Raw genomic sequence first — 21,198 nt, 5'->3', positions numbered from 1 at the left:
ACCCCAAGATCAAGAGTTCAAATCTCACAATGGCAAACTATGAAACAATGTAACTTCATCTGAAACAGATGGAAACGGGTTTGTACTCGAAAGAGTTACCAGTGTGAGTAGTTACAGCCACTTGCAGATACCCAATCCAGGTAATCAAAATTCCAATGTTCACGCACAATGAATATCTAATTCAATGATGATAATTTTTAAAGTACCAATTGGGCTTCCTGGGCACTTTTAATACATTGATTGACAAAGCACATGAGTTCTATAAGTATCATAAAAGTAGGCTGACTGGTTGCAATTATTTAACAGAATATTTATAAAAACTGTGTAAGTGGGTCATTTAGGCTTAGATCAAGATTGCATATATAATAGTCGCATGTACTTCATACTAGATCATCTAACATGATTGGTTTGAGTTGGTATTTGGGGGAAGAAACTGTTGTAAAATAATACAAAAGCTGTAAATCTGAAATTGAAACAGAAAATGCTGGAAAAACTGAGTGGGTCTGGCAGCATCTGTGAAGAGAGAGTTAAAGTTTCAAGTCGTTGACCTTTCATCAGAACTGAAAAAAGTCAGAAGCACCAGGTTCTAAGCAAGGATACAGGCATGAAAAGGGAGGACGGGAGGATAGAACAAATGGAAAGTCTGTGGTAGGGTGGAAGACAGGAGAGATTAAATGACAAAAGGATGATGGTACAAAGCAAAAAGGAGTGAGAGAATTAAATAAATAAAAGAGGTGTAAATGGAAAAATAATTTCTAACAGCTGCCATCCAAAAACAAAACCAGAAAACTCAAAATAAAATGCATAGAGACTGTAGGGTGCCTAGTCAAAAGATGAGGTGCTATTCCTCAAGCTTATGTTGAGCTTCATTGAACATAGGAGGCAGAGGACTGAGAAGTTAGACTGGGAGTGGAGTTGAGAATTAAAATGGCAGTAGCTCAGGGTCAGGCTTGTGAAATGAATGGAGGTGTTACAGTCCTGAAGACCACAACATGAACAGCGAATGCAATACACAAAATTGAAAGTACAAGTAAATCGCTGTTTCATTTAGGGGGATTGTATGAGTCTTGGACAGTGAGGAGGTAGGTGGTCAGGTGTTGCATGTTAATTGTATCAGTTGAAGTTAAGTACATACAGTTGGTGGGTTACTGGAGCACATACAAAGAGACACTTACTAACACAAGAATTGAATGGAGTCTGAAGATACACACCTGTAAATTTTTCTTTCTATGAATAAATCTACTCTGAGTAAAGACCGGTTTTGGTTTCTTCCTTCACCAAGTGGCTATCAGGAATGTAACATTGCTTCTCTTGTGCTTGCATGGGAAGGGGCTGTGGGAAGGGGAGAGGGTATGGAGGGAGATAGTGTTGTAAACCCAGGTATTGCAAATGGGAAAAGTCCCTCTGGTAATAATGAGGGCAATGTATAAAAATACAATTAAGGTTTAATTTTAAAGATGCGACAGCTGTTAATTTTTCTAGTGCAAACACTTTTAGCTGGAGGATGATGAAGTAAATGGGTAACAAATATTAAAGGGAAATGCAATTTTAAAATAAACACTGCACTTCAAGTTGTTACAGAAAGTATATTCATTGACTAACAAATTAGTTTGAGTTCCATATTAGATCAATAGGTACACTGATGGAATTTAAGACTGTTGCCTTTTATTTTGACGATCCTGACACTTCAACACATTAATCATGCATATGAAGAAATCTAATGCATCAGTAATTTTTACAATGTTAAATATTCATTATAAATATTACTACATTTAAGGAGGATTGTAAATCTTAATATTTCATTATATGAAAGCTAATACATACAAGCTGCATTTTGACCAATCAGCCAATGGCCATATATTCAACAATTGTTTTGAACAGACTAACAATTTAGATTTCTTTTGAGGTCTAAAATATTTAGTAAAATGCAGCTGCAAAATACCAACTTTAAAAAGAAATAACAATTAGTTTTTTTTTCCACAAATAGACATGTTCCTGATCCACCCACCCATCTGTATCACTGTTGTATTGAGAAATTACAAAAAAATGTAAAGGTACTTGAGTGGATAATCTAGTATTGCAGTACATCAGCTTAGTTATGAATATTATAACAAGCAAAGCTTCAATTTTTGCCAAGTAACATTGAAGTCATGATGCAGCAGGAGCTGTGAAGACATCACAACAACAAAATGTAACTAAGATAATTTTCCTGGGTGCCAAAATTAAGGGGACACAACATATTTGAAGTTGTATGGAAAAAGTGGCAAGAGCAGGGAACTAGAGTCATACCGAATACTGCTTGAGATTCAAAGATAGACCTAAAGTATGAACTGGGACTAGTTTAGCTGACTTGGGCAGTCAAGGTGCAATGTTAGTCTAAAGAAACAAATTCTCAGGTCAGGCAGTACCTGTGGAGGAAGAAAAAGTCTTAATATTTCAGGTCTGTTCACTTTCATCAGAACTGGAAAAAGTTAGCAATGTAATAGGTTTTGAGCAAGTAAAAGGGAGAGGGTTGGCAAAAGAACAAAAGGAAAGGTCTGTGATAAGGTAGAAGACAGATGAGATGAAATAGTGAAATGATTGATGCTGCAAGGCCAAAGGGAGTAATAATTGGACAAGTAAAGAAACAAAAGATGCATAGAGGAGGTGTGAATGGGAGAAGGGCAAACAATGGCTGCTCAAAAACAAAGAAAGAAAATAAAGATGAAGAAAATACAGTGAAACCAAGACTTGCAAAGTAAAAGGAAACAAGATAGGAGCTGATGTTAAGTTTTTGTCTTTAAAGCAGTGGGACTGTATTGATTAAAAGTACTGCCTACAGTTCTGGGTACCATATAAGGGAGGATATTAAATCTATGCAAATGGTCTGACTATACTGGAAATGAGAAGTTACAGTTATGGGAAAAATATATGAATAACAGTTTGTTTTTCACTGGAATAGAAGGGACCATATAGAGGTTTTCAAAATGATTAGAAGGTTGAGGTGAGACAGTGTAATAATGTTTTCATTATGTGGTGAATCACTAAAAGATGACAGGCTCAGGTTCAGAGGCACGAAATTAAAATAATGTATTTTCATAATCAGTTACTAGTAGTGCTCACATGTTAAATAACTATTCAGAACGTATAACATTTAAAATGAATTAGATACAAACAGGGAGGCAGGATTTGAAGAGATATTCTCAGTTGAGTATGATGGGCCAAATGGCTCAGTTGCAGTAGCTAATTTTGTTGAATTAATCACCGTGCAATGAGTGTCATAGTTTATCACCTCATTGAATATACTGCAACAACCTACAACTAAAACACTAGATCCTTACAATGACAGTAAACAAATTAAAGCCTATTTCCGTGCCTAACACATCTAGATAGTCAGCCATTTTCCCCAACTACCTAATGTACGGAGGCCCGAGCTGAACCAGACCCGGTACCAACATTGACAAAGGAGCTGGAGCGGCAAACACAACCAAACCGCAGCATCCATGATCGGGAACCCACCTCGAAAAGTTCCGCTGTAGCAGCCATTCCGCCCGAACACAGGAGCCGCTCGTTAACTACCGACCCAGCTGCCTACATATTGAGCAGGAATGTGAGGGCGACCCGGAGGACAATGCTGCTGAGTTTTGATGAGGAGCCAGGGGCGTTGGACTCTGCTACCTGCCGCTCCCTCCCCTACCCACTCGGAAGTTCCGCCATCTTCCTACCACCGGAAGTTGCGCAGTGAAACGCCAGACCCGCAGTTTCTGCGCGGCCGGGCACTGCCCTCTGACCCCGCGGGCTGGCTATGAGCAGGCGCTGTTTGCTCTGTCCGGCTGGCGGTTCCTCGGTTTTGGGCGTCTACAGAGCAGCATCTTCTTGAAGAGTAATCCATCTGGACTTGACAGAAATGAGTGTCCGGGCGGTTTGGCTGCTGGGGCTCGAGAAGGGAGAAACGTCAGTGAAGCTGTCGAGGTAACAATGTGAAACTGCGAATCATCACCAGGATCTGTTCCTCGTCTTAATTCCTTCTCCTTAACGGCAGTGGAGACATTCATACAATAATATGTTTTCAGCGAAATATGTTACACAAATAAAGAAGTATAATGTACTAAGTACCCCGTAAAATGCTAACGAGTACTCGAAACGTGATGATCTCAGACGGAAATAGAACTGGAAATGTTAAATTTTGCATATTAACCAGGATTAGGTTGGACTGAAGTAACTTTTTGACAGCCGCTTAATCGGTTTTAGACTTTTGTTTAAAAGCTCTGTTTACCCGCGAGGAGAAAACTTCATTTTAGTTCAGTTTTCTTAACGACTGACATTTCATCTCAAGCGGTGACTACAGAGCTGAGTGACTTTCTGGCAAATTACTGGCCCAAAATGTTGAATCTCGTCAAAACTAGGCGGAGAGTTAAAGTTAGCAGGTAGGGAGATAAACAACAATAACTTGTATTTATATAATTCCTTTAACAGGAAAGCAGCCCAGGTTGATTCAAAGGAGCTTACTTAAGACAAAACTTGACACTGAATTAAATGAACCAATCTAAAAGCTTGGTCAAAAAGGGAGATTTTAAGTAGGAGAGAGAGGATTTCCAGAGGCTAAAACCAAGACAGCTATCACTAGTGGAGTGAATGGGTGTGGAGGATGCACAAGAAGCCAGAAGTGGAGGAACACAGAATTCTTGAAGGAAAACGAAAAGGGGTGTACTTTGCTTTGATAATAACCTGCTTAGTAATATGTGTAAATTACTCAGGCCAATGCAAGTATTGAAATTTCTGTGAGGAACACCTCATGGTGTCAACTTGGATGATGTATGAGGGCCTTTCCTCCAGTACATACCTCCAGTAATTTGTAATAACATAACTATATTTGATTACATAGTGCTATTCAACTGTAACATTCTATTCCAAGTATAAACAGGTTGGAGATTATACCATTAGTACCAAATTACAAATGTACTGGATTAGACTTTGGCCTGACTGGTACTTTTTAATATTGAACCATTCGTGATAAAAGTGTATTTCATTAACTTTAAAACATATGCTATTCTATTTGTTTATAAGACTTAAAATGTAGATGTTAGTTATATAGTATACTGGACAGTGCAATTGAGGTTTTGTACATCGACTTTCAAAATGTGTTTCTTAGCAATTTTGATGCCCATGTGATAAGGGAAGTAGAAGCATGGATTTAAAAAGTCTAAAAATAAAAAAATGTTGTAGTAAATAGAAGTATTTCGATTGGGTGGGAAGCATACAGTGGACTTCCCTAACATTTGTTCTAGGACCACTGCTTTTGATATAACTGGCTTGGACCTGTGGCTACACGGCACACTTTTGACCGTTGCAAATGGCACAAAATTTGGAAATATAATAAACACTGAGGAAGATGGTAACGGACTTCAAGAGATTATAGACAGGAGGATGGAATAGGCGGACACATGGCAAATGAAATTCGATGCAGAAAAGTGTGAGGTACTACATTTTGATAGGAGCAACGTGAAGAGAAGTGTACGCTAACTGGGACAATTGTAATGCGGGGGCAAGAAGAGACCTTGGGGTTTATGTGCACAAACCTTTGAAGGTGGCAGAACAGATTAACAAAGTAGTTAATAAAGCATATGGGATCCTGGGCTTTATAAATAGAGGCATAGAATGTAAAACCTATATGCAACACTAGCTCGGGCCCATTCTGGCACTTATTGTGTCTCATTCTGGCACTTCACTTTAGGAAGGACATTAAGGCTTTGGAGAGGGTACAGTAGAGATTTGGTAGAATGGTTTCAGGGATGAGAGATTACAGTTAAGTGGAAAGACTGGAGATGGGCTGATTCTCCTTTGAGCACAGAAGGCTTAAAAGCAGATTTGATACAGTTTCAAATCATGATGGGTTTAGATAGGAGTAAATAAAAACAAAACTCCCAGTGGTTGAGGGGTTGATAACGAGAGGGTACAGCTTTAAAGTAATTGTCAAAAGAATCAAAGGAAAATGAAGAAAAACATTTTCATGGAATGGGTGATTAGGATTTGAAGTGGACTGCCTGATAGGTAGTGGATACAGATTCAATAGTAACCTTCAAAAAGTAATTGGATCAGTATTTGAAGGAGAAAGAATTGCTGAGAAATGGGGAAAGAGTGGGCAAGTGGGGCTAGCTGCAAGAGCCAGCCTCAGTGGGCCAAATGGCTTCCTGTGCTGTACTATTCTATGATTCAATTGGCTAATAAGAAAACAATTTGCATTAATACAGCACCTTTCATGAGCTTAGGATATCCCAAGGCACTTCACAAGCTACTTGGCTCAGTTGATACTGCCACCTATTTATCATTCATCATACCTAAAGTACACAAAATAGACTGACACCAGTACAGTACTGAGGAAGTGCTGCATTGATACAAATGCTTTCTTTGGATGACACCTTAAGCTAAGATCTTATCAATATGCAGATAGAAATACTGAAGAAGCAACAACACTATTCGAGGAAGAGCAGGAGACTCTTTCCAAAATTCTTTGTCAACCAAAAAGGGATTGACTAGACTTAATTTCATTGCTGTTTTGGGGATCTTGCTGTGTGGGAAATGGCTGCTGCATTGGATTAACAACACCAACACATTACAAAATTATTGTTTTGGTACATTTGTATGAGACACGATAAGGTAGTATCTAAATGCAAGTACTTTTGTCAGTTTTTTATAAAGTAAATTAAACGTTATTCTATTTTCAATAAAAAGCAACATGGAAATTTAAAGTACACAGTGTTCACTACCTTTTCAAATAGTATAAACTATTGCGTGTGTGAAATCTGGACATTTTAGTCAGTTTGTCACCTACATACTGGCAATACTGCTAGTTTCAAGCCGGTAAAAGACGTGCAATGGTGTATTGATATTAAACCTAGTAAAGTCAATGTGATAGGGATAGGGGACAGTAAATAGACACAGAAAAATTAAAATCATATTGAATTTGCAAGTTTTGTTATTGCACTTTTAAAATGCCTCTTTTGTGTTCATATTTTACCTATTATTTGCATTTTGTATAATTTCATCAGGCACGGAAAGCACTGCTTTAAACAAACTGCTCATAAATAAATTAATCTTTGCTCTTTGTTATTAAAAAAAAATACCTTTTTTTCTAGACGATATCCAACAGTTGAAAAAAGAGCTCGAATTTTTAATGGGAAAAGCTATACAGAGGTACCAGAAGACAGGATCTTCCTAAATGCGCTATTAGCTGAGCTCAGTATGACTGATCTAGACAAGAACTTTGTGGAACACAGAGACGGCTGTTGCAGAATAAATAGGACATCTGTTTATGAAATTGCAATCGGAGATGGTGCTCTTTGGCCTGTCCTTGTAATGACACAAAATGCAATCCTCTATGCTTGTCTTCCTTTAGTTGAACAATCTTTGACTCCCCACCCTTCGTTAATATCTCTACGTGGAATTTCTCCTGCATTTGCATTACTAACAGGGTTAATGACCTTTTTAAACATGGCACAAAGAAATGAATCAGAAATTGCTACCAAAGTGGCACAGCTCCCTGCGCTGTTGATGCATGCTTGTCCACTGGGGACTCCAACAGATACTGACTTTGGATTGATGCAGACCCTCTCTGGCAGCCTTGTTCTTCAGAATGCAATCTCTTCAACACAGGCACAAAAGCAACCAGCTTGGAAGCCTGGTGTATACAAAGGGAAACCACAGGTTAATGTATGTGTCACTGAACAGATTCAATCCATGCAGTATGACAAGAAAGATGTCATTGACGTATGGCAGGAGTATGGAACTGTCACATGTAAGGTGAGGTTCATGTACAGTAAGCTGTTTTTAGAAATCACATTTCCAACTGAAATGAGGGAAGCTGTGTTGTATCTTAAAAGCATTTGCATTTTTAATATGGAAACTCCATAGATTTTTTTTACATTTACATTCTTCATTTATTTAGTGAAATCACTTTTGTTATAGCTGAAAACTTCAATAAATTTCTCTTGCTGAATTCTAACTACTCACAGATAAAAGAAAGAATGTGTATAAAGTTACAGCTGCATGCTTAGTTTCGTGAATGAAATTTCCTTTATTTATTGGTACCCTTTTTATAATAACCAGGACACTCAAAAATGGGATAGTTCTGGCTGATGACATCTCTTTCACTCAGCACACATGCCCGTAACATGAGAGAATCTTTTTCCATGGTGGCACTCTTGCTTTAGAGTGAGAGTATTATTGGTTCAAGCCCCACCCAAGGACATAAACCCATAATTTAAGATGATACCAATGGATTGCTGCATTGTCAGAGACGCTGTCTTTTCGAAGAGATGATAACCTGAGGTTTGGTCCACCCATACGATTGTGTACAAGATTTCATGATTCTATATGTAAATCAGGGTTGCAGGGAAGGGGTGACCATGATGTCCGAACCAAAATTTGTGTCTCAACCAAAACCAGCAGATGAACTAAACATTTATATGATTGCTGTTCACAGGTGTGCATACTGGCTGTTGTGCTTTTATCAGCCGTAGCTACACTTGAAAAATATTTCATAGGCTGTAAGCACTATATAAATGCCCTTTTCTTTCTATCTGTATATTGTCTTTATTAGGCCTTGGAAGTATTTACTGCCAAGTACTCAGCCATGTTTGCTTTCTTTTATTAAAAAAAGATTGATTCTAATTTTCTTCATGCTTTTGTTTCTAACGTGCTCTATTTGTTCCAATTTAGTGTGATCTGGAAGGAATAATGCCAACTGTTACAGTAAGTCTGAACCTACCCATCAATGGGTCCCCTCTCCAGGATATCCTTGTGCATCCGTGTGTCAGTGCAGTTGATGCCACTATTCTTACTTTTAACAGTGTTGATGATATGGATGATTCACTGTTCAATGGACCATATAAATTTCCTTTCACACCACCATTAGATGTATTTAAACTCTGCTACTATACCTCCCAGGTAAGAATATATTGTCTTGATTGAATTTAAAACAGAAACCTGCAATGAATTTAGTGACATATCTTTGTAAAAAAATTATTTAAATAAAATGTAATTTTCAGTAAAATGGAATTGAAATTAGTTTGCTTTGGATTGTCAGTTTTTAGCTTTCATTCATGTTGTTCTCGGGTATCAGCCTTGGCTCAGTAGTAGCATTCTCCCCTCTAAGCCGGAGTGCCATGGATTCAAGGCTATGCATCATGAGCACAAACTGAACTATCTATTGCACTGATGTTTGTAGGTCTTACTGCGTATAGGCTACTTTATTACAGAGACCATACTTCAAAAATATTTAATTGGCTATGAAACATTTCTGGGCATCCTGAGGACAAAAAGGACACTATATAAATTCACTATTCAATTAAAATATTTTAAAATAAAAATATTAATTGGCTGTGAAGCATTTTTGGATATCCTGAGGACAAAGAGGACACCATATAAATTTAAGTCTTTTCTTTATTCATTTTAATTTTCTCCCTCAACTAATTATTATAAATTTGCAGACACCCTCAGTGAGTTACATTTTGGTGTCAATTATTTATCTTTGTATTTTTTTTTGTGTTTTTGATTGGGCTGACTTTTCTTAAATGAACCTTGTTACAGAATAGTATGTGTGGGTTTATTGATTTGGACCAAAATTTAGTTTATGTTTCCCAGAAGCTATTAGCTGTCATTGGCAAGCCTTGATGCAGCCAAAGGCTGTTTGTTAAATCTGGATCCTCTCCATTGTCCATTCCTTTCCACCTCACCACCCATGCTACCCCCTTACTCCTTCCATCCCAAATTATAAGCTACCAAACTGTCCAAAGGAAGAGAAGGTTGCTTGCTTCTTAATTATTTCATAAAAGATGGGACTACGATGTTGCTTCCACACCTGAGGAGAAAAGCTCCAGTTCTCTTTGTTGTTACTGTTACATCCATGTACCATGCCACAGACAATTTGGATATTTCCAATAATTTAAATCTGATTTTTCCTTATTGCTGGAATCAGGTTTTGATTGAAATACAATTTTCATCTAGACCTGTACGTGATACTTTCTTAAATGCATTCTGAGAGTTGCAACTCTTGCAACCCTACACAGAAGTTGCTACAGTGGAAAGAAAAAGCTGTGTGAAAACAATCTGTAAATTGCAAACCACATGATGTGGCTCTCGCCCCAGAGCTGTGCAATTAGTATGCTGCATTTTGTGGCATGTGAAACTCCCAGAATATTTGGTGTCAATGAAATATTCTTGTCTATAAAAAGTAATTTTTCTCATCAATATTTGAAAATATAACTATTTATTCAAAGAATAATAACTATACAACCCCCATAGCAATTGTTCAGCATCAGTATTTGTCAGTTGTTATTTGTCTACTTTAGTCTTCACTAACCTTAGCTCTATTGATGATAGGAAAGCTCTGAAATAAACCAAAAGTTCTTTTGATACTAAAATCTTGAAAACAATTTTTTGTGGTAATACTGAAGGCGTTGAGATTATCACAATATATTGCACAAGAAAGTAACTCAGAATTACTGGCATATTTTAAAAGATTGTTTTCGGTAATCATATCTTTTCGTTCAGATTTACTGCATTCAAGTTGACATGAATTTTCAGAATCTTTCCAATTAACAAAAAAACATTCCAATTTGATTTGAGCAGAAACAACAAACTGTCATTCGTTGTTATACTAAATAGTCCTCAGAATGAATGCAGTTAACTTTAATTTAGCGGTTAAAGAACAGTTATATTGACCCATCAGTTTGTTTGCAGGTGCCAATCCCTCCGATTCTTGGTTCCTATCAAATGAAGGAAGAAGAACAACATTTAAAGATTGCAGTTAATTTGAAACTACATGAAAGTGTCAAAAATGGATTTGAATATTGTGAAGCTCACATTCCCTTTTTCAACAGGTAAAGCGGGTGACAGTTTCAGAAATGCTTTATGCTGTGCCAATGTTTCCAATATATTAAGGGAAAAGATAGGGTAGATAGAGAAAAGACTATTTTCACTGGACCAGTGAACCGGGACCAGGGAACATAGTCCTAAAAATTAGAGCTAGACATTTCAGGAATGAAATTAGGCAACACTTCAACACAAGGGATGGTGGAAGTTTGGAACTCTCTCCGGAAAACAGCAATTGATGCTAGATTCATTGATTGTATTAAATCTAAGATTGATTGCATTTTTGTTAACCGTAGATGATATGGGATATGGGACAAAGGTGTTTATATTGTTTTATGGGATGTGGCCATCACTGGCAAGGCCGGCATGTGCTACCCCTCCCTAATTGCCTCTGAGAACGTGGTGATGAACTGCCTTCTTGAACCACTGGAGTCCATGTGGTGTAGGTACACCAACAGTGCTGTTAGGAAAGGAATTCCAGGACTTGGATGCAGAGACAGTGAAGGAACAGTTATATAGTTCCAAGTAAACTCTAGAGTTTAAAAGAATGAGAGATGATCTCATTGAAACCTGCAAAGTTCTGAAGGGGCTTGATTGTTTCCAATGGTCAGGGAATCTAAAGCACAGTGGCATGGTCTCAGGACAAGGGGCCAATCATTCAGGACTGAGATGAGAAATTTCTTTACTCAGAGGGTTGTGAATCTTTGGAATTCTCTACCCCAGATGGTTGTGAATGCTCCATCATTGAGTACTTTTAAGGTTGCAATATACAGACTTCTGGTCTGTCAGGGAATTAAGGGATATGGGGAGCGGGTGGGAAAATGGGGCAAAATTTTCGTGCGCACGCCCGATGCGCTCAAGCATAAAATATCACGCAATGATGTCGGGCGAGCGTCCCAACATCATTGTGCGCTCGCACAATATTTCCATTGGTGGGCACGCGCTAAAGTCGGAAACACACCCGCCCTCAATTAAGAGGACTGTTAAGCCCATAACGGCACAATTAATTGGGATTTTATGATGCCCATCAAACCTTGCAATTGGCGAGTGGGCGAATTGGCCGGGAGGCCTTTGCATTTTTCAGGAAACCTCATCCAAGAACAAGATGAGGTTTCCGTCATTAAATTTAAAAAAATAAAAATGGTTGGACAGAATTTTCATGTTGCATATATTGAAGTGACTTTCTGATCTGTGGGCATTTTTTCCCGGTTTTTAAAATCTTTGTTTTTCGTATTTAAATTCTTCAGTTCCCTGAGGCAGCTCTCTGCCTTCAGGGAGCTTTAATTCCCTGCTCCCCCGCGCTCATGCTGACTTCAGCGCTGAGCATTTCAGCGCTCACTTCATGCTGGCTGGCCGTTATTTGACCAACCAGCGTGAAATCGTGGTCAGCAGTCTGTTTCCCAACCAGTTCTGGACCCACCAATTGTGCCCAACTGCCAAGCTGAAAATTCAGGCCATGGAGTTGAAGCCCAAGATCAACCATGATTGCATTGAATGGCAGAGCAGACTGGAAAGGCCGTGTGGTCTACGCCTCCTAATATTTCTTATGTTGTTAGGATGATGTGTGACTGGGAGGGGAATTTGCAGGTGCTGGTGTTCCCATGTGTCTTCTGCCCTTATCCTGCTGTATGGTAGCGGTCATGTGTTTGGAAGATGCTATCAAAGGAGGCTTGGAAAGTTGCTGCAGTGCAGCTTTTATATGGTACACACTGCTGCTGCTGTGATGGAAATGGTGAATGTTTAAGTTGGTGGATGGGATGCTGTTCAAACAGGCTGTTTTCTCCTGGATGATGTACAACTTCTTGAGTGTTGTTGGAATCGCACTCATCCAGGCAAGTGGAGAGTACATGGAGTTAGGTCGCAAATCAGCCATGACCTCATTGAATGGTGGAACAGGCTCAAGGGGCTAAATGGACTTATACATTTCCTATGTTCCGTTGAGAGGCTCATGTTGAAAATGAGTGCAAATAACCAGAAAAAAACTTGAGGCAGGATTTTTCAGTCGGCGTGTGGGGCCAGGACCAGGCCCGACACACTGCATAAAATGATGCACGATGATGTCGCAGTCCCACGATGTTTTGTTCAGTGGGCACACACCGGAGTCGGCTGCACATCTGATATGTAAACAGCCTATTGAGGCCTTTAAGGAACTGATTAAGATCATTATTAGCGCTGCCCGTCCAACTTTAAGGTTGGCAGGCAGGCGAAAAGGCCAAGCGGCCTTCGTGTTTTTTAGGAAACCTCATCCACGAGCGGGATGAGGTTTCGTAAAGCTTTTATTAATTAAATGAAAACTTTTTCATAAATATAAAATCGTCCCATCTCATGTGACACAGTCACATGAGGGGACATGTTTGATTAAATTTTTAAATCTTTTATTCATTCCTTACAATAGCAATTCAATCTCCCTGAGACAACTTTGGGAGATTGAATTCTGTGCCTCAGGGAGAGTGAAGCGCTCTTTTGCACGTATGTGCAAAAGAGTGCTGGCCCCAACTCTCTCTCCTCCCCCAGCCCACACAGGTAGCGCTGAGCGCTACGGCTCACATCTTACGCTAGGCGGGCCTTAAATGGCCCACCTGCATAAAATGGTGCAGAGGCGATCGCGAGTGCTGATCAGCTCCGCAACCGCCCACTCCCACTGAGCCTGCCCACCACCTGAAAACTTCAGGCCATGGAGTGCTGGCAAATTGTAAGCAGTGTGGTAAACTGCTGAGAAGAGTATGGTACCTACTAGTTCAGTTGTTTGGTGGCACTTTGTTGTGATTTCTGGTAAAGATAGAAAACTGGTGAAGATAAAGGCTGAGTGGCCTTTATATGAGATAAGATGTGGGCAGTGGAGCTCTGAATGAGTTGGATTTTGTGAAAGACGAAGTTTAGGAAGTCCGGTATGGATGATTTTGCAAAAGTGGAGTCCAATCTCAAGTGGCACTGGTGCAATTGCAAAAATATAAACTACCAGTGAGGCATTTGCGCTTAAATATTATTGCATTCGGATATTCAATTGCTAGTGAAGAGATCTTTGTTGCTCTGTAGTCATGTTCTGAAATTACAACTGTGATATAAATCTCATTGTAATAGAATTTCATCTGTTGCACAATGCATGGTCTTCTGAATCTGTTTCCTTGGTGAATTGCGTATGAACATTGTGAATTTTCTTTTCCGTATATAAAAGGACAGGCTATACAGACTGTTTATTCAAGGGATTTTCTTTGGTAATTTAAATAGGTAGTTAGAACCACTGCAAACAAGCCTGATATTTAGAGATACCAGTTAGATGAGCAATATTGATTCACATCCAAACTGTTAAATAGTTTTAATAACTATTTTAATAACTATTTTTACACTTTAAATAAATGTTTATTCCATTACTACAAAAATACCTGGAGCCACTTTTCAAATGTGACCATTTTTTAATTCTATCTATTGCCCTTTACACATAGAATGGTATGTTTCATTTTGCTGGACATGATTTTTAAAAAATATTACTAGGTTCCCTTTTCCAAAAATATTCCACTCTGTTATCACTAATTTTCAATAGTAGTTACATTTTCTTTACTTAATTACTGAAAAGAATAGTAATGTTTTTGGCCAATTGTAGTCCACCTTCCAGTTGTGTGCATTGACCCTGTGCTCCAAATTTAATTGACCTTTTTGACAGCATGTAGAATGTTTAACATCGTTCATATAAATTCCAATTCATTAAAGACAGAATTAAGTCAGCAGAACATTTGCCCACATGAAAAATAACACATGGTTTCTGTTTACAATCTTAGAATTCTGGTACCTATTATGGAATAGTTGCAAAAGTGAAAAGATCAAAAAATGTAGTTCACTTGGACATGCATTGAAAACCAAATAAGAGCTCAGTCTGCCAAAAACCTTCCCAAGGTGGCTGCTACTATTTATGTCCACATTGAATTAAATACTTTTTTAAAGACAAAATTGCAAAATTTCACTTCATGAAAGGAAATCAAGATTTTCTAATTCAAAAAGTTGCCTACTATAACATTATGATCTTTTTATAACAATATTGCGCAGTTATTAGCAAAAGATGCAATGTTATTTATAATTTGGATTGTAGAAAGCAGCTTAATAATGTGCCACTGCACCTAATTAGCTCCAGTGTCTAATCATTGGAACATCAACAAAGCTCAAGTAAATTCAGAGCAATGGGGTTATTCAGGATAAACATACTGGACTTTATTTTGTTTAGTTATTTTAATTTTGTTATATTGGCCTAGTTCTCTCTGATTTACTCAGTGCCATATTTGTTACTAAGTTTAAACATATTATTCCTGAATGAAGACAAAAGAAAACAAATTCTTTGAAGTAAAGAAACAGATATGAATTCCATGTGCTTCAAAATGTGTCTGGTTATGTTAATCTCTTTTTCTTAACAGGGGTCCAATAGTACACACTGAATGTAAGGTGAGCCACGGGCAGCTGGAGGTGTCACGGGAAAAAAGCTTACTGGTTTGGGTCATTGGTTAGTTTGTTGACTGTTCTATCTCAATTAAACTTGATTCAAGAAACAAAATTTCTTTTGTGAAGTAACAAAACATAATCTTTCATGAAACTTTTTTAAAAAAAATTAGTCTTCACTATAAAAAAATTAACCTTGCATTGAATTACATAGATCAGTGAACATATTGTTAAATTGACCAGCATTAAAACTACTAGCTCTTATTAAACAAAATCAGTGTCATCAATGACATTATTTGTAATAGCTCATGTGACACAGAGAAACTTAACTCCCATCTGATTTTCCCACGATGATTGCAGCAATTCCAACTTTACTAATAAATGAAAAGTTCTTTGTATAACCCTATAATTTATATACCATAAATTTATGCCCAAATCTATAAAGCATTCAGTTGTATGTCATTCACTCAATATGTTTTAGTGGTCCAGCAGTGGAGCAAAAATTATTAAAATACAGGGGATGCCTTACTGTTCATTTCCAGCATGCTGACGACTTCAAATTTGCCTGTACTCTATAGTATGTGGAACTATTTGGCTGTGCTCAGCAATGTCATCAATGTCACTATTAAATTACAGATTTATTATTCACAAGATGTCTGCTTGTTGACACAGAGAGAAGATTATTTGTGAGGGTGGAATGAAATAAATTGTCCAAACATAAATGGAGTTGTATACTCAGGATGGCTGAGCATTTCATGTGATCTTAGCAATATTTTATTTTATGGTAGGAGGAGGAGAATTGTATCTTTGGATCTTCCCATTAAATGACACAACAGCAGATTAACTCACAAAAACATCAAAAATGGCTTTAACTCCTTCTGTTTGTGTACTTCATCAATTAGAATAATTATGTTCTACATGTTGGTATACGTTCACTATATAAGTAGTTGAATATTAATAATATTTTTTAATTAAGCCAATTTATTTTGCTTTTCATTTTAAAAGTTTGGAATTTTTTATCTGATTTTAGAGATTTATAATTTGACTGGTTTCAAGTATATTTCTAATGTTTGATTAATAAAGATTACTACAATAATTTAGAGGTTAACCTACATATTCATTGCGCAGTGATTTTTCTAACCACTCAACTTCTTATTTCACATTGCTGATTTCTTCCCCCTATTGAGCAATTTCCTAATTATGGAACAGCAAACCCTTTGGGAAGTTGAAGCTTCTTTGTTCTTTATTGACCTGTAAAGTTATTGGAAAGCCTTAAAATGGAATTGTTTTAGCACTTTGTATAGAAATGTTCAAACCAAGTAGATGATGTTACAATGAAAATTAATTTTAAGAATTAGTTGTATTGATGAATCAGTAGAGTATTTTCTATAATAACAATACGCTGAATATTAGAAAATATTTCAATGCATTTAGCTTTATGAATATATTGCAAATACTGTTTGCTTTATTTGTTTTTAGGTCAGAAATTCCCTAAGTCTTTGGAAGTATCTTTAACTGGTATAATAATGTTCCCTGCGTTTGGTGTAGCAAACCATTCAGTGCAGCCAACTGATCCATTTTGCACTGGGCTTACTGCATACGTTAAGGTATGTAGATTGGTGCTTTACTGTTAAAGTTGATTACCTCAACTTGTCATGTGAAGAAATTAAAACTTAAAATGTGTTTTAAATGAACTTAGATTGCGCAAATATATCTTGCAATTGGGTAATGTTTTTATGTGCCCTTTTTAGTTAAACAAGATGCTTTACTGATAATTGCGCAATTGCTGCAGCACTTTGTAATAGGTGAATATGAAAAGATTCATAGTAGGGAACATTGGCCATAACTAGTAAATACATTGAACACCCATTTAGTTAGTTCAGGTGGTGATTGCAGCTGCTTTTTAAAGCACACTGTGCTATAAAAACCTACAGCGCCAACAATGCAGTAATCAAAATTCACTTGTAAATATCTTTGGTAATCAAAACTGTATGTACCCCTTAATCTTTGCTCATGACACGCCAACAATTTCAGGCCGGTCCAGTTTCCTGAATTCAAAATTACATAAATAATGTTCAATTTAAACTTTGAATAATGTACAAACTAAGTACTGCCATTAGCTAGATTATCAAAATAAATTTTTAAATGGTGATCAAAATTCCTAACATTGAACATTGCTTTAATTTCCATATAAATGTTAGTTGCTGTAAGTTCTGACTAGGTATAGTTATTTACTGAAATGTAATTACACATTGTTGTAGACAGATGTAAGTAGAATAGTAATATCTAATACTTATCGGGTGACCTTGAGAATAGGGAGGTATGTATGTAACAGGGATGGCATATTGGACACTTGGACATAATCATTTAATTATCTCTGGTTTTGAAAATTTAACTTACAAAATGTTTATTCCCTATTTTAGCACAATCTTTGACAACAGAACTTAGTCTCTTATTAGATATGATAACAAAGGAAGTGTAAGTGGGTAATTTACAATAGGAATTAATGTATTTAAAAGGTCGTTTAAAATATTTAGTAGCATTTGCACCAACTTTCAAAAACCTTAGAACAGAACTCGCTGTTCAAATAATTTGAACAAGATCAAATTACACAATAATCACTTTAAACATTGCGAGTTCAAAGTAAACCTCTAATTAAGCAAACTATAACTACACAAACTTTGGCAGAACAAGGTCTTTGAACAGAGTAATGAGTTAAAGGATTTTTTTTTATCCAGGAAAATACAGATTTTTTCTCCATAATACATTTTTTCAAAAAGATTTTGTAGGCAAATTCTAAACCTGTGCAGAGCACAAGGTACAACTTTATGTAAAGAGCTGGTTAAAAGTGCCATTCCATTCAAGTTCCTAGAAATGCGGGGGTGGGAGGATTGTCTAGGTGGGGTAGTTGTGGTGACTAACTTTAAGGCTGGCTTAGTATTAGGAAACAAGGTATATTCTTATTAGCTGAATCTGATGATTGTTTAACAAAATCTTCTTGAAATGAGATACCAAAATGTAATTCATGTCTTTCAACAAGAGGTGGTAACTTAAATTCTTCGTTTTTAGCAACTATAAATAGAAAAGGCATGTAACTTGGAGAAGAGATAATTCTCTTATCCTACAGTTTGTTGAGTACACTGTACACTGTTGAACAGCTGATTTGGTGATATCCCAGCTACAAAGGTATTTAGATTTCAGCTCTTTCGAGAAAAAATTCACTGGCAATTGAGAGTAGATAGCAGGCTAAATAGTGGAAGGTTTTCAAAGTAGACATTGTCAGGATAATAAAACCCGAGTAAACTCATTTTGCCCTGAAGCTATTAGTTAATCTTTTACTTCCTTGCTTCTATTTTATCATCCCAGCTTTACTTTCGAATCCCAGATTATACTTTGACTGGTTGCTATGTGGACCAACATTCTGTACAAGTGTACTCGTCAGCAAAACCCAGAATCATCACATGTAAGGTTCAATTATTTTCTAGTATTTTAACATGAATATTTTTAATTGTCTACTAGCCAGATTAGATTTTACCTGCAGGGGTCAGTCTTGCCTGCTTTTATGTAACTGAAAACAGTGTACTCTGGTACGGTGAGGAGAATATTGGCATGTCCATTTGTCAAGTTGTATTTATGGCACAAGACTTACAATTGCCTGATAAACTAAGTCCTATTCAACTCAAAAATTGCTGCAAGATTTAATCATTACCTAATTAATATGGTAGGCAGAATTATTAATTCTTACTTTTCCCCCCTCAGCCCAATTTGTAAGTTTTTTTTTTTAGCTTCTTTACTGTCCCTGTATCATATACCATTGTCGTATCCCTCAATTCGAGGATGACGTCCACTCAGGGTCATGAGTTTCTGCCATGGGCCTTCATGTGACTGAAAAAGTTGATTCTTGACCCACAGATCTTTGAGCAGGTGGGTAGGACATCCCATGAGCTATTGGGATCGGGAGTGCAAGATTTGCTTCATTTTTCATTTTCTGGTGCCACTCTGCCTCATCATTGAGACATTGTGACTCAAAGTGTGAAAGACAAGTTGTCTCCATCTTGATCGATTATTAACAAACTCCTCCAGTTATTAATATCGATGCTGTTGCACTTCAAGGAGAGCTTCAGGATGTCTTTGAAATCTTTTTCTTTTGGTCCTCCCCTGGAACATTGGTCATTTGAGCTGAGGAAACAGGACTTGGTGGGGGAGGTGCTTTTTGGCCATTTGGACACAGTGTCCAGTCCTTCGAAGTTGATTTTGCAGAAGTTTTGCCTGACTGCTTGTGGAGCCGGCTTCAAGAAAGACACCTAGTGTCTGTTCAACGGTCCCCAAATTGAATTTGGTGGATGCTATGGATTGCTGATGGAATATCTCTAGCACTCTTATGTGTCACTGATACATAGCCTATGTCTCACTGCAGTACAGGAGAATGGTGACGACAACTACCCTGTACATGAGGACTTCTGTTGACTTGCAGAGATCTTTGTTGTAAACACTTAACTGTCTTAGTTTGTAGAAGCCTGAGCTGGCATAACTGATCTTATGTTGGATCTCCTTATTAATGGTGATCTTTTGAGAGAGATAGTTGCCAAGTTATAGGAAGTACTCAACATATTCCAGAATGGGAGTTGGAATATTTGGCTGACCAGGTTTGGGTTGATATGAGTTTTCTTTTGGCATCATTGAAGGACAAGCCAAGTTTCTTGAATGCAGAATTGAAAAGATTGCGGGTGGCTTTGGCAGAGTGAATAACGACACTGCAGTCATCTGTAAACTATAGTTCATGCATGTCTATGGTGATCAGTTTAATTTTGGCATGGAGGTGACTGAGGTTAAAGATTTTTCCATCTAGGCAGTCTTTAATACTGATACCAGAAGGTATTTGATCTTTAATGAGGTGAATATTCACGATCAGGTGGACTATAAATAGTATGGGGGCTATTACACTGCCTTGCTTGACCCTGGTCCAGATTTTGAAGCCATCTGTCTTAGATCTCCCACTCAAGACAGTTGCAGCTCAAATGCAGCATAGGCTGGAAGCCAGCTGCCTAATTATCCCTTTGTTATCATTTATAATATCTTGGCCAAAAGGACTGTAAGATAGCTGACTTCATCATTTTTCAATGGTGCTTTTGAGCTAGTCACTGAGGGGGCAGCTCCATATCCAGGTGGAATGTAGACTGACACATGTAACCTACCAATTCATTGTAACTTCATAAATTATTAGCTTTTTAATAATGTCATATTTCTGTAGAGTAGTAATTACTTTTGTCAAATGTTTATAATTGCTTTGGTCAATCTGTGTGTTAGTCCTGAGTTCAACATTCCATTGAAATACTACCAACTTTTCTCTGTTAATGGAGTATCTTTTTTGTTTTTCTAGCCAAGGAACTACTTTCTTCCGAGTACTACATCTGGAACTCCAAAGGTGATGCACCTGTGGTCAGCAGGCCATTAATTCCCTAATTCAATTGGGAGTAAACTTATGGACCAAATGTTTCAAAACAAAGATCATTCGTTTGATTATACAATTCTTTAAAAAATTGTTCTAGTTAAATATTCAGTTGTGTTTCAGAAGGTGATCTTTTTAAATAAAATGAATGTTTATCATAGTCTCATGGTAAAGTTTGATTATATGATGTACCAATGATAAATATTGTAAATCTGATTAATAAAACATGATGAAAAACTTGACTGAGAGAAACACTATACCTGTATTTATTACAAACATGATGGGCTGTAAAATTCTGAAGATTTCTCTCCTGCACTGATCTCTCAGGTATACTTGACTACTTACTGGGACAGTTCCACAGGTGCCCTCTATCATCTTACTCAAGTGACCATTATTAATGTCAGTGTCAGAAGCTAATTCACTGCATCCTCAACATCACATACGCATATAGCCAACAGATTTGTTAAAAGATG

The 21,198-nt window shown here is 37.3% G+C and overlaps 2 protein-coding genes across 3 annotated transcripts in view; one reads left to right on the top strand and one right to left on the bottom strand.

Moving 5' to 3' along the window:
- The window catches only part of exoc5 (exocyst complex component 5), an 84,070-nt gene extending 80,348 nt beyond the window's left edge, over nt 1-3,722 (bottom strand). The window contains exon 1 of the mRNA XM_041214880.1: nt 3,499-3,722. Coding sequence (XP_041070814.1) covers nt 3,499-3,525 — 27 coding nt within the window. The 5' untranslated portion in view covers nt 3,526-3,722. The remainder of the gene's footprint in view (nt 1-3,498) is intronic.
- Nucleotides 3,723-3,746: 24 nt separating this feature from the next.
- On the top strand, nt 3,747-20,967 carry ap5m1 (adaptor related protein complex 5 subunit mu 1). 2 transcript variants are annotated; one of them, XM_041214881.1, is made up of 8 exons: nt 3,751-3,951; nt 7,116-7,779; nt 8,698-8,925; nt 10,720-10,859; nt 15,255-15,340; nt 16,756-16,883; nt 18,643-18,739; nt 20,657-20,967. In XM_041214881.1, the coding sequence occupies exons 1-8, from the start codon at nt 3,887-3,889 to the stop codon at nt 20,737-20,739; spliced, it is 1,491 nt and encodes a 496-aa protein (XP_041070815.1). In that variant the 5' UTR covers nt 3,751-3,886; the 3' UTR covers nt 20,740-20,967. The 2 variants fall into 2 exon arrangements, with proteins under 2 accessions (XP_041070816.1, XP_041070815.1); XM_041214882.1 differs by lacking the exon at nt 18,643-18,739 and having other exon boundaries at nt 3,747-3,951.
- Nucleotides 20,968-21,198: the final 231 nt, after the last annotated feature.

Source organism: Carcharodon carcharias, chromosome 20, assembly GCF_017639515.1.
Source record: "Carcharodon carcharias isolate sCarCar2 chromosome 20, sCarCar2.pri, whole genome shotgun sequence".
In the NCBI taxonomy this organism is placed as follows: domain Eukaryota; kingdom Metazoa; phylum Chordata; class Chondrichthyes; order Lamniformes; family Lamnidae; genus Carcharodon; species Carcharodon carcharias.
This window is presented reverse-complemented; position numbering and strand designations above follow the sequence as displayed.

Coding starts and splice junctions, on each gene's coding strand:
- ap5m1 (XM_041214881.1), top strand. CDS start 3,887: ATGAGTGTCCGGGCGGTTTGGCTGCTGGGGCTCGAGAAGGGAGAAACG. Junction 7,780..8,697: donor ATGGAACTGTCACATGTAAG/GTGAGGTTCATG, acceptor GTTCCAATTTAG/TGTGATCTGGAAGGAATAAT. Junction 10,860..15,254: donor CACATTCCCTTTTTCAACAG/GTAAAGCGGGTG, acceptor TTTTCTTAACAG/GGGTCCAATAGTACACACTG.